The 14065-nt window shown below is 48.0% G+C and overlaps 1 protein-coding gene across 8 annotated transcripts in view; it reads right to left on the bottom strand.

Moving 5' to 3' along the window:
* fndc3a (fibronectin type III domain containing 3A) overlaps nt 1-14065 on the bottom strand; it is a 333055-nt gene that overhangs the window by 56403 nt on the left and 262587 nt on the right. For all 8 annotated transcript variants that reach the window (XM_038802629.1, XM_038802625.1, XM_038802621.1 and 5 more), the window contains one exon: nt 7228-7346. In XM_038802629.1, coding sequence (XP_038658557.1) covers nt 7228-7346 — 119 coding nt within the window. The remainder of the gene's footprint in view (nt 1-7227; nt 7347-14065) is intronic.

A 14065-nucleotide genomic window follows, 5' to 3' on the forward strand; every position in this document is an offset into this window, starting at 1 on the left:
GAAGAACCTACTCATACGGTTTCTCGTTAAGTGGGCTCTATGTACCACTTTTAGTTGCGTCAGGCTGAGCCTTGCGCATGTGGAGGTGGAGTTGACCCTATGCAGTGCTTCGCTCCAGAGTCCCCACCCTATCTCCATCCCCAGGTCGTCCTCCCATTTCCTTCTTGTTGCGTCCAGTACGGTGTCGTCCCTATCTACCAGTCGGCCATACATGTCACTACAGTTCCCTTTCTCTAGGATACTTGCGTCCAGTAGGTCTTCCAGTAGTGTCTGTCGTGGCGGTTGTGGGTACGTCCTTGTCTCCTTTCGTAGGAAGTTTTTGAGCTGCGGTACCGTAGCTCGTTCCCCCCAGCTAGCTGAAATTTCTCTGTCAGTTCGTCCAGTGTTGCGATCCTGTCGTCCGTGTATAGGTCCCTGACTGTCAGTGTCCCCCCGTCCTGTCTCCACCTTTTGAAGGTGGCGTCAGTCAGTGCTGGTTTGAACCTATGGTTGTTGCAGATGGGAGCCTTGTCCGACATTTTGTTCAGGCCAAATTGCTGCCGCAGTTGGTTCCAGGATTGGAGGGTGGCTGTCACCACTGGGCTGCTGGAGTGTTTTTTGGGTGGGGATGGGAGTGCTGCCGTGGCGAGGGCCCGGAGGGAGGTCCCCATGCAGGAGGCCTCCTCCGCACGCATCCACTCGGCTTCTGGCTCCTGGATCCATCCCCTTACTCGCTCGGCTGTTGCCGCCCAGTGGTAGAATTGTAGATTCGGGAGGGCTAGCCCCCCCCTGGATTTTGTTTTCTGTAGGACCTTCTTTGGGATCCTAGCAATTTTACCCCCCCATACGAACGCCATGATAAGTTTGTCCAGCGCTATGAAGAAGGCCTTGGGGATGTAGATCGGAATGGATCTAAACAGGAAGAGGAACCTGGGCAATACGTTCATTTTGATCGTCTGGACTCTTCCTGCGAGGGAGAGTGGGAGTGTGATCCATCTTTGCAGGTCCTTTTTTACTTCCTCCGCCAGGCTGGTGAGGTTCCATTTGTGGATCCCTTTCCAGTCATGGGCTATTTGGATCCCCAGGTAGCGGAATTTATGTCGGGCTTGTTTGAACGGCAGCCCCTTTAGTGCTGCCCCCCCCCCCCCCCCCCCTTGCTGGTGTACTGGGAAGATCTCGCTTTTGCTCATGTTGAGTTTGTAGCCCGAGAAGGCTCCAAACTCTTTCAGGAGCGCGATGATTCCGTCCATGCTGCTTTGTGGGTCCGAGATGTAGAGGAGCAGATCGTCTGCATAGAGTGAGACTCTGTGCTCTCTGCCTCCCCTTCGGATCCCCCTCCAATTTTTTGCTGCCCTGAGCGCAATTGCTAGCGGTTCGATTGCTAGTGCGAACAGCAGTGGGGACAGTGGGCATCCTTGTCTGGTGCCCCTGTGCAGCTGGAAGTATTGGGAGTTGGTATTGTTGGTCCGTACACTCGCCATGGGGGCGTTGTATAGGAGTTTTACCCACGCGGTGAACCCTGTTCCAAGCCCGAACCGCTCCAGTACCTCTATGAGGTATTTCCATTCGACTCTGTCGAAGGCCTTTTCTGCGTCCAGGGAGACGATCACCTCTTGTGTTCTCTCCCCGGAGGGGGTCATTATCACGTTCAGCAGGCGCCTGATGTTCGAGGTGAGCTGTCTACCTTTGACGAAGCCCGTCTGGTCCTCTGTGACCACCTCAGGTACACAGTCTTCTAGCCTTTTGGCTAGGATTTTGGCCAGTATTTTGGCGTCTGCGTTCAGCAGAGATATGGGTCTGTATGACCCACATTCCGTTGGGTCTTTGTCTTTCTTAGGTATCAGCGAGATTGAGGCCTGTGCTAACGTGGGTGGCAGTGTGCCCCTAGCTAGCGAGTCTGTGAACATCTCCCGCAGGTGCGGGGCCAGCGCTGTCGCAAATTTTTTGTAGAAGTCCGCCAGGAATCCGTCCGGTCCCGGCGCCTTCACCGTCTGCATGGAGCTGATACTGTCCATGATCTCTCCCAGTGCTAGTGGTGCTTCCAGGTCCCGTTTCCTTCCCTCTCCCACGACTGGTATGACCAGTCCATCAAGGAACCGGTTCATCCCAGCCTTCCCCGTTGGGGGCTCTGAGGTGTACAGCTCTCGGTAGAAGGCCTTGAAGGTTTTGTTAATCCTCTCTGGTTCTGTTTCCAACATGCCTCTGGTACCCCTGATTTGCCCAATTTCTCTGGTGGCTGCCTGCTTTCTCAGCTGGTGTGCCAACAGGCGGCTGGCTTTGTCTCCGTGTTCGTACAGGGTCCCGCGCGCCTGGTGGAGTTGGTGCACTGCTTTCCTGGTGGAGAGCAGATCAAAGTTCCTTTGTAGTTCTTTTCTCTCCGCCAGGAGCTCTACGGTCGGGGCCTCAGAGTATTTACGGTCTACCTCCAGTATGGAGTCGACCAGCTTCTGCCCAGCCACCCTTTCCTCCCTATCTCTTTGCGCTTTGAAGGCAATGATTTCCCCTCTTATTACGGCCTTAAGCGCTTCCCAGAACGTGGAGGATGATACCTCCCCGTTTTGGTTGTTCTCCGTGTACTCCGCTATGGCCCGTGCTATCCTTTCGCTGAAGGCCTTGTCAGCTAGTAAGGCACCGTCCAACCTCCATGTGGGGCGCTGGGCCCTTCCCGTCTCCAGCCGCACGTCCATGTAGTGTGGGGTGTGGTCTGATATCACAATTGTGGAGTATTCCACCTTGTCTATCCCTGGAAGCACCGTTTTCCCCACCACAAAGAAGTCAATTCTGGAGAACACGTTGTGTACTGGGGAGAAGAAGGAGAATTCTTTCTCCCCCGGGTGGGCGAACCTCCAGGGGTCCACAGCTCCCATCTGCTCCATAAAGTGACCGAGTTCCCTTGCCATGTTTGAGGTTTTCCCCGTTTTGGGGTTTGATCTGTCCGTCTTTGGGTCCTGTACACAGTTGAAGCCCCCCCCCATGATTAGTCGATGCGTCGCTATGTCCGGGATTTCTGCCATGGTCTTTTGGATGAAGCTCGTGTCGTCCCAGTTGGGCGCGTACACGTTGACTAGGACTACCGGCGCCCCATCCAGGGCCCCGCTGACCATGACATATCGCCCCCCTGGGTCCGTAACCGTCTTTGTCGCCCTAAACATTGTCCTCTTGCCGATCAGTATCGTCACCCCCCTGGCCCTTGTCCCATAGCAGGAATGGTAGGTTTGTCCCACCCAGCCCTTTCTTACCCGCAGTTGGTCCTGCTCCCTCAGATGCGTCTCTTGGAGGAAGACTATGTCGGCCCTCATATTTCTGAGGTGGGTGAGGACTCTGGATCTCTTCACTGGGCCGTTAAGTCCCCTTATGTTCCAGGTGATTATCCTGGTGGGGGGCTTCTGCCCCCTCGTTCCTGTGGGATTAACCATGTTTGTCTGGTGGACGAGCCCCTGCCCTCCGGGGTTTCCCTTTGTTAGGGGGCCGTCCAGGATGGCCGCTACCACTGCTCTCCCCATGCGTTCGGGTCTCTGCGCTCCGGGGTTTCCCCTTGTCTTGGGGGCACCCGCCATGGCCGTCCACTGGGTATGGACGCCGCTCCGCTCCTTGGGGGGGGGGGGGGGGGGGGGGGGGGTATGGACGCCGCTCCGTTCCGCTCCGCTCCTTGGGGGGGGTATGGACGCCGCTCCGCTCCGCGGGGGGGGGGGGGGGTATGGACGCCGCTCAGTTCCGCTCCGCTCCTTGGGGGGGGGGGGATGTAGACGCCGCTCCGCTCTGCCGCCGCCCGGGCCTCTCCTGCCGCTGCTGCCGCCGCCTGGGCCCCTCCCGCCGCTGCTGCCGCCGCCGCTTGGGCCTCTCCCGCTGCCGCCGCCGAGGATCCCTCGGTGACCGGTTTGTTTTGGGGGGGGGGGGGGTGTGCGCGTCCTTTCCCTTCCCTGTTCTCCACCGCTACGGGAGCCCCTCACCTTGCGACCGCTCCGCTTGCTGACCGGAAGCTCTTCACCATTGTATCATAAGGTTTAGGTTGGACTTCCGGTGGTGACAATGGGCAGAGTGGTCGCTCAAAAGGTGGATCTCTCCCAGAAACTTGTGTTGAACCGTTTAACCCCATCAAATGGGCACCAAATAGGCAAAATGTTCCCCAGCTGAATTCTCATCTACTACTTAACCAACCAGGATGCCGGCAAACCAGCAACCTGGCCGCAAAAATAGTAAAAGTAGAGAGAGGAAAACCCCAACCCCAGAATAGGGAGACCCACATGATGGCCCAGAACGTGGCGGACCCAACAGAATCGGCAACGATGACCCAACCGATGATGGAGAAACTGATGGAGTTCACCACAACTGAACTCTAAAAGTACAGAGAAGCCGTGAAAGTTGACGTCATGGCAGCAATGAGGTCAGCAGTAGAGGCCAAGATGGCCCCCATAAAGGAAGCAGTGGACTGAGCAGAGGGGAGACTGGGGGCCCAGGAGGCAAAAGTGCCGGACACTCAAAAGGCAGTCATGAACCGGGGAAGCGGATCACCTCGCTCAAAGTGGCAAGGTTAGTGATGACCCAGAAGGTACTGAAGGGGGAGGTAGATGACGAAGAAAGCAGGTCCTGCCTGCAGAGCTTACGGATCATTAGGCTACCGGAGGCCACAGAGGTAAGGACCACAACTTAATTTGTCACATTGTTTCTCGGAAAACTGGTTGGGGAAGAGGGCTACGCCAAGCCCCCACGGGTGGACTGGGCCCACAGGTCGCTCCAACAAAGACCCAAGTCAGGAGAACTACCATGGACAATTATAGTGGGGCTCCACAGATTCCAAAACAAAGAACGGATTCTGAGGTGGGCAAAGAGCATGCAGTTGTGCAAATGGAAAGGGCACACCATTTGCTTGTACCAGGACATTGGCGTGGTCCTGGCCAAGCGCTGGGCAGAATTTCACGGGCAAAAACCACACTGGTTAAAAGCGAGATGCGGTTTGGCTTGCTGTACCCAGCTAGACTATGTGTCACATTTCAGGGAAAAGAAGACTATTTTGATATGCCGATAAGACTATGCCGGAGGAGGCATGCAAGTTTGTCCAAAAGAATGAGTGCGGGAAGAAGTAATGAGAGAAAATGAATTTAATGAGGACTTTCACGATCTGGGGGAGGAGGGGGTAACTGGTGGTGGTGGGGGGACACTACACTAGTGAACAAGCTGGTGCATGGGAGTAAGGGGGTGTGGGGAAAGAGATAATAAATCGGGGACTGTACATCTCCGGATGGGAACAGACTTAGAGAAATAAACGGGTGATGTTCAGATTGGAGGAAGGTTTGTAGTGGAGCTCCCCAGGGATGTTGGGACACTTGTTCTTCCTGATATATATTAATGACCTAGATTGTGGCGTTCAGGGCATAATTTTGAAATTTGCAAATGATATGAAAATTGGAAATGATGAGGATAGTCTTGAAGTTCAATGCAGAGAAGAATATGGAAACACAATATAAAATGGAGGGAGAAACTCTAAAGGAGATGGAGGAACAGAGGGACCTCGGTGTATGTGTATACAAGTCATTGAATGGGGCAGGCCATGTTGAGACCAGGCTGGGGGGGACATTGTTTGCGGGTTCCTGGTTTCACTGATTGGAACATGTGCTCAAAACAAGAGGTATGAGATTTCACAAGGATGAGAATTGAGCTTTTGTCCAGTAACTACTGTTGGAAATTTCCTGAAACTCTAATGTCCATTTTTTAAATAAGGAAAGAAGTAAGGTGTGATTTAACAGTTTATTATTGCTTTCATGTTTTAGGAACATGAAATTACACAACAACAGTAACTGTACTTCACAAATAATTTGTTGGTTGTGAGGGGCTTTGGCATGTTTGGAGAATGCATAGGGCATTATAATCCCCACGGCTTACAGCAGACATATTTGTGAAATATGACTTACATGTACTATATGTAATAGCCATGTATTAGGCAGTGCTGTAAAATGCGTGTAAAGATCCTCCATTTCCTTCATTTTGTTACTGAGTGACCAAGCTGAATGAATCAAAAATCAGTTTGATTAGTTCCCATTTCAGTGTTTTTAAAAAAGTATGTTAGTAACTTAGTGCCAGCAGCTTTGAGTACGATTCAACAAAACAAAACCGCTTTCTCCTTCATTCACTTGCAGTGCAACCATGTCCTGCCAATACAATTCAATTGTGCATGTAGAATCTATTCCACTGAATTCTTTACTCATTCACTTTATTCCTGAAGTTTGAACAGACAGCTCTGGACACTGGCAGAGATCTCAGCTCTGAATACCAGGAGCAGATTAGAAGAGAACAATATATTACTCCAAATTACTCCGAGACAATATACTACTTTATTGGTCCTTTGGTGAATTGTTTGGCTTTATCCAATGAGTTGTTTAAAAGTCTATATAAATGTATATAATTTAAAAAAAGGCATTTTTAAAAATGTGTACGATAATATCACAGGTGATTAAGCACATTTGATTCAGCCCAAAAATAATGGAACACTTAAGAAGCGATAACTGTCCACTTGGAAAATGACAGTTAGGCAACTGACGGTTAGGCAAATAGCTAATGATTGTAAGATTTATGTTAGAATACTGTAGTCTGGATGTTCTTGTACATGAATCACGCAATGTTAGAATGCAGGTAGAGCAAGTAATTAGGAAGGCAAATTGAATGTTCGTCATTATTGCAAGGGAGATGGAGTATAAATGTAGGTAAGTCTTGTTATAACTTTACAAGACATTGGGGACTGTACCCAGAGTACTGAGTACAGTTTTGGTCTCCTCACTTAAGGATTTACTTGCATTGGAAAAAGTTCACAGACAGTTCACTCAGCTGATTCCAGGGATGGAGGGGTTGTCTTATGAGTAAAGGTTGGGTTATACTCATTTGAGTTTAGAAGAGTGAGGTAATTTTATTGAAACAAATAAGATTTGAGGGGATCAACAGGGTATATAATGAGAGGATGTTCCTGTTGTGGGGGATTTTAGAACTAAGGGCAAATTTTAAAAATAAGGGACCCTTCAGTTAAGATGGAGATAAGGTGGAACGTCTTCTCTCTTTGGAACTTCCTCAGAGCAATGGAAGCTGGGTCATTGAACATATTCAAGGCTGAGTTAGACACATTTTTGATTGACAAAGGGGTCAAGGATTATGGGGGGAAGGCAGGAAAGTGAAGTTGAGGCCACAACCATATCATCCATGATCTTATTGAATGGTGGAGCAGGCTCAATGTATGATCAGTATGATAAATCTCAACATTACCAAACTCTGCCCTCCTTCACTGATGCAGTAAACTCGCAACTGGTAAGTACATCCAGGATTAAGATGGTCACAAACATGTTCTCTAGTAGCTCCACTGTAAACCATGTCCCAGTCGCTCCCTGCAAAGTAAATTAGAAATAGATTAGTAGCTCTTTCAATTGAAAAACCACCAATTAGCTGGCAAGTTTCTTGAAACAAGCAACTGCATATTTTGTTACAATTTAATTGATGACACATTTAGGATTTCTTGGGAAATGGTCCGATTCTCTTCAAAATTAAAATGATGTTCATTTGTATATGAAGTAGGTAGCCGTTTTAAAAGGGTATGCATCGGAAGGGTCAAGTGACTCGATCGATCAATGGGGAACGAACACAAGGATCCTGGTATAGAGCATGCGCTACACCAGGTGTAATTCTAGTACTGAGAATGAAGACATCAATTATAACGCTCTGTGTATAGCTTATATTTATAATAAACCCGTCGTTGTTAGTTAGCTAACTGGTCACCAATTACTGAATTTACTACATTGATGATGAGGAAAAACAACAACGACTCAGATTGCACTGAAGAACGAATTTTGAAACTAAGTTGGGTTGCAAGAGTTGCAGAACAAGTCAATCGAGTCCAGCCTGCAAAACAGTAAAAAGTATTCATGCCTCTCCTTGGAAAATTAGAAATAGAGGGGGGAGGATACAACAAGTTATATTGCTGACTGCATGTGGGACCCAAATATTTAACTTGAAGTTTAACATGCCCAGATGCTCCCAACAAAAACATATTTGCAGAGCTCATTGAGGGGCATTACCACCCTAAGCCCTCAGTAATATTACAAAGGTTCAAATTGAAGTCCACGTGGTAGCCGAAAAGTGACCTTTGTAGCAAGGCTAAAACAAATCGCGGAGCTTTGCGATTTTGGGTCAGCGTTGAATGACACATTAAGAGACTGATTGGTGTGCAGTGTAAACAATGCAGCAATAACAGAGAATTTGTTTTAGCTGAATTGGAATTAACTTTAAAAAAACTCGCTGAAAATGGTGTCAGGAATAAACAGCGCTGGGAAGGGCGCCCAGGAACTGTAAAGTGCACAGAGAGATAACGTCCATTAGTTAGGGTGGGAAGCTGCGAGCAGCAGTGGCACCAGGGGTGGAGGCGCTGGTTTAAGTCAAGAGAATAACGCAGGAGCCAGAAGAGCCACAAAGTATACAAGATTTAAACAACAGCCTAGTGTGCTATCGATGTGGGGAAGCCACTACCGAGAACTTTTTAAATCGAAAGAACGGGCCCTGCACAAAGTCATAAAAAATACCAAGATATGTTCCAGGAGGATTTGGGAAAGATCAAAGGATTGCAAGCAAAGTCCATGTGAACCCAGAAACCACTCTGAGATTTTTAGAGCAAGATCTGTGCCCCACACATTAGTAGAGAAGGTAGAGGCAGAACTAAAATGACTGGAAGACTTGGGCATCATTAGGCCTGAACAATTCACAGAATGGGCAGCACCCATTGTGCCGGTAGTCAAACCAGACAAGACCATCTGTATCTGTAGAGATTACAAGCGGACGATAAATCAGGCCATGAAGCTAGATATGCAACCCATCCCCAAAATATTGGATCTATATGCCAAGTTGGCTGGGGGTATGATGTATACCATAAGACCAAGGAGCAGAATTAGGCCACTTTGCCCATCGAGTCTGCTCTGCCATTCAATCATGGCTGATATTTTTCTCATCTCCATTCTCCTGCTTTCTCCCATAACCACTGATCCCCATATTAATCATGAACCTATCTATCTCCGTCTTAAAGTCACTCAGTGATTTGGCCTTCACAGCCTTCTGTGGCAAAGAGTTCCTCAGATTCACCACCCTCTGGCTGAAGAAATTCCTCCTCATCTCTGTTTTAAAGGATCGCCCCTTTAATCTGAGATGATGTCTTCTGGTTCTAGTTTTCCCTACAAGTGGAAACAACCTCTCCATGCCCACTCTATCCAGGCCTCGCAGTTTCCTGTAAGTTTCAATAAGATCCCTCCATATCCTTCTAAACTTCAACGAGTACAGACACGGAGTCCACAACTGTTCCTCATACAACAAGCTCTTCATTCCAGGGATCATTCTTGTGAACCCCCTCTGGATCCTTTCCGAGGCCAGCACATCCTTCCTTGGATACGGGGCCCAAAACTGCTCACAATACTCCAAATGGGATCGGACCAGAGCCTTATACAGCTGCTCTTGTATTCTAGCCCTCTCAACATGAATGCTAACATTGCATTTGCCTTCCTAACTGCCGACTGAACCTGCACGTTAACCGTAAGGGAATATTGAACAAGGACTCCCAAGTCCCTTTGGGCTTCTGATTTCCTAAGCCATTTTCTATTTAGAAAATAGTCTATGCCTCCATTCCTCCTTTCAAGTGCATAACCTCACACTTTTCCACAATGTATTCCATCTGTCACTTCTTTGCCCACTCTCCTAGCCTGTCCAAGTCCTTCTGCAGCCCCCCGATTCCTCGATACTACCTGTCCCTCTCCATATCTTTGTATCATCTGCAAACCTAGCAACAGTACCTTCAGTTCCTTCTTCCAGATTGTTAATGTATATTGTGAAAAGTTGTGGTCCGAGCACCAACCTCTGAAGCACACCACTAGTCACTGGCTGCATTCCTGAAAAAGACCCCTTTATCCCCGCTCTCTGCCTTCTGCCAGTCAGCCAATCCTCTATCCATGCCAGGATCTTAGCATTAACACCATGACTCACAATACTCCAAGTTGGACAAGAGCCACGCTTTGCAACAGTCAGAACTGGATGAAGCATCAAGGGTGTATGTCAACACAAATATTCATAAGGGGTTATGCCAATATACCTTTCTGCCTTTGGGTTTCGTTGACTTAGAACATAGAACAGTACAGCACAGAACAGGCCCTTCGGCCCTCAATGTTGTGCCGAGCCATGATCACCCTACTCAAACCCACGTATCCACCCTATACCCGTAACCCAACAACCCCCCCCCCCCCTAACCTTACTTTTATTAGGACACTACGGGCAATTTAGCATGGCCAATCCACCTAACCCGCACATCTTTGGACTGTGGGAGGAAACCGGAGCACCCGGAGGAAACCCACGCACACAGGGGGAGGACGTGCAGACTCCACACAGACAGTGGCCCAGCCGGGAATCGAACCTGGGACCCTGGAGCTGTGAAGCATTTATGCTAACCACCATGCTACCCTGCTGCCCCTAACTTGCGCCATCTTCTAGCGAACCAAGGAGAGTTTCCGGCAGGGTTCGCTGTTAAAGAAGCGCCATAGGAAGAGGCTTTTAACAAAATTAAGCAGGCACCTCAGTCTTAATGCTTATTAGTACATTTCAACCCTTGTAAGAAGATAGCACTTGCATGAAATGCATCACCATATGGGGATAGGGGCTATGTTATCCCATACAATGGAGAGACCCATTGCGTACACATCATAACCCTAACAGATGCAGAAAGAGGACACACCCAAATAGAATAAAAAGAGCTGGCCACTATCAATGGCAGCAAGAAGTTTCATCAAAATATATATGGGAGGCATTTTACTATCTTCACAGACCACAAGCTACTTTTAGGGCTTTTCAGGGAAGACAAAACAATTCCACCAATTGCTTCTGCTAGGATACAACATTGGGCGCTGTCCTTAATTGCCTACGAATATACCTTTGAATGTCAGCCAGGGGCTCATGTAGCAAATGCAGACGCTTTAAGTTGCCTACCAGAAAACACGCCACCCTCTTTGGTACTGCAAGTGATTATGATGGCCTTCAATTTTCTGCACTCCTTACCTGTGCAGCACAGCAAATAAAGTACTGAACTAATAGAGACCCATTGTTATCTAAGGTTAAACATATGAAACTACATGGATGGAGGAATTAGAAAGCTTTGGAGGAAATGAAGCCTTGTCAGTATAGGAAAGATGAGCATAGTTGCTTGTATGGCGTCATCCTTTGGGGAACGAGAGTGGTTGTCTCCATACCTGCTTGGGGAATTGCTTAGTGACCATTTGGGCATTCAAGATGAAAATGCTAGTGACAAGCTACGTTTGGTAGCCTGGCATCGATGCGGATATAGAAATGGTTGTGACAATGCCAGTTATACCTGAAATTTCCAAATGCAGCTCTCTTGCACCCCTGGGAATGGCCGGGTCGATCATGGGCGAGATTTCAGGTAGATTATGTTGGCCCATTCATGGGAGTCATGTTTCTTTGGCTAGTGGACACCCATCCAAAATGGATGGAGGTATTTGAAATAAAGTCGACAACTTCCTACACCACAGCTGAGAAACTGCACCAATGTTTTGCCCTCCACAGCGTACCAGAAGCACTTGTCTCGGACAATGGAACGGTGTTCACAATTGTGGAATACCAGCCGTCATGACATTTGGTGGAATAAAACATATTCGGACCGCATCATATCACCCCTCGTCAAATGAGTATAAAGGTAAGCAACTATACAAAGCATTGAGGAAAGATGTAGCGGCATTGGAAGCAGTTCAGAGGAGGCTCACTAGATTGATTCCAGAGATGAGGGGTTCGTCGTATGAGGAATGATTGACCAGTTTAGGCCTATACTCTCGAGAGTTTAGAAGAATGAGGGGAGATCTAATTGAGGTATACAAGATGCTAAAGGTACGGATAAAATAGATGTGGAGCTGATGTTTCCTCTTGTGGGACATTCTAAAATGGGGTCGTAATCTTAGAATAAGAGGTAGCAAATTTAAAACAGATTTGAGGAAAAACTACTTCTCCCAAAGGGTTGTGAATCTGTGGAATTCGCTACCCCAGTACGGTGGATGCAGGGACAGTGAGTAAATTTAGGTAGGAGTTAGACAGATTTTTAATTGGTAATGGGTTGAAGGGTCATGGAGAAGGGGTAGGACAGTGGAGTTGAGGCCATGATGAGATCACCCATGGTCACATTGAGGGTGTTTAGGCTCAGGAGGCTCGTAGGTCATGTTTTCTAGGGAGGAAGTGCTCTAGCTGATTTTGCAATCCAGCTCTTGGTCGGTATCATTGTCATGGCGTTGGACTGGGGTGAGCACAGTAAGAAGTCTTACAACATCAGGTTAAAGTCCAACACGTTTGTTTCAAACACTAGCTTTCGGAGCACTGCTCCTTCCTCAGGTTTCACAGTGCTCCGAAAGCTAGTGTTTGAAACAAAAATGTTGTATCATTTTCGGTAGCAGATGAGGGACATATCAGGCATGATAGAATGACGGAGCAGTTGTGCTGGGCTGAATGGCCTAATTCTGCTCCTATATCTGATGATCTTATGACTGTTGTGGTTCACGAAGAATATTAACCACCACCTTTGTCAAGGGCCACTCGAGGTGGGCATAAATTTTGGCCTTGTCAGCAATGCTCACATCCTAAGAAGGAATAAATATGTACCGTAATTTCCGGACTATAAGCCGCTACTTCTTTCCCACGTTTTGAACCTCGCGGCTTATACAACGACGCGGCTTATTTATGGATTTTTCCCGCTTTCACTAAACCAATGAAATTGCGTAAAGGGTTAAGGTAAAACAATGTAACTTTTTAGTTTACTGTTTAGATTAAATCGAGCGCGCTCAAACATCCCATCATTCTGATTACGGTAGTCATTTTGTCACCCTCATCATGGCAAAGACACGGAGAAATGCATATGATGCAGCTTTCAAGTTGAAGGCGATCGATCTGGCTGTTGGAAAAGGAAATAGAGCTGCTGCACTAGAGCTTGGTCTTAATGAGTCGATGATAAGACGTTGGAAACAGCAGCGTGAGGAATTGACTCAGTGCAAAAAGACAACTAAAGCTTTCAGAGGGAAGAAAAGCAGATGGCCCGAACTAGAAAATGAGCTCGAAGACTGGGTCAACATGCAGAGAGCAGACGGCCGAGGTGTTTCAACTGTACAGATCCAACTGAAAGCCAAAACAATCGCCACCGCAATGAAGTTTGAGAATTTTAGAGGTGGACCATCGTGGTGTCTCAGATTTATGAGACGTAAAGGCCTGTCCATCAGGGTACGGACGAGTTTGTGTCAGCAGCTCCCTCCCGACTACGAGGAAAAAATTTCAAACTTCCGCAAATTCATTGATGCAAAGATAGCGGAGCATTCCATTGGCCCGCACAATATCATAAATATGGATGAGGTTCCTCTGACGTTTGACCTGCCTCTCACTCGGACTGTCAACAGGAAAGGTGAATCATCCGTCATGCTGAAAACAACTGGGCATGAAAAAACGCACTTCACCTGTGTTCTGAGTTGCACGGCATCGGGAGAAAAGCTTCCACCGATGGTGATTTTTAAACGCACGACGATACCAAAAGAAAAATTCCCTACAGGAATTGTTGTGAAAGTCAACAAGAAAGGATGGATGACGGAAAGCCTAATGCATGAATGGCATACGGAGTGCTACGGCAAGCGACCGGGAGGATTCTTTCACAGGAACAAGGCATTGCTCGTTTTGGACAGCATGAGGGCCCACATAACAGATTCTGTGAAAGAAGCCATCAAGGGGACAAACTCAATTCCAGCTGTGATTCCTGGGGGCACAACAAAGTATTTACAGCCACTCGACATCAGTTTAAATCGTGCATTTAAGGTGGCGCTTCGTGTTCAGTGGGAGGCTTGGATGACAAGTGGGGAGAAATCCTTCACTAAAACGGGCCGCATGCGAAGAGCAACTTATGGTCAAGTCTGCCAGTGGGTCCTGACAGCGTGGAGCATTGTTAAAAAATCCACTATCATCAACGGGTTTCGAAAAGCTGGATTGCTGCGTGTTGAAGAGGGCAGCATGAGCTCAGCGGGAAATTTGCCTCCGGATGAAA

This window comes from Scyliorhinus canicula, chromosome 7, assembly GCF_902713615.1.
Source record: "Scyliorhinus canicula chromosome 7, sScyCan1.1, whole genome shotgun sequence".
In the NCBI taxonomy this organism is placed as follows: domain Eukaryota; kingdom Metazoa; phylum Chordata; class Chondrichthyes; order Carcharhiniformes; family Scyliorhinidae; genus Scyliorhinus; species Scyliorhinus canicula.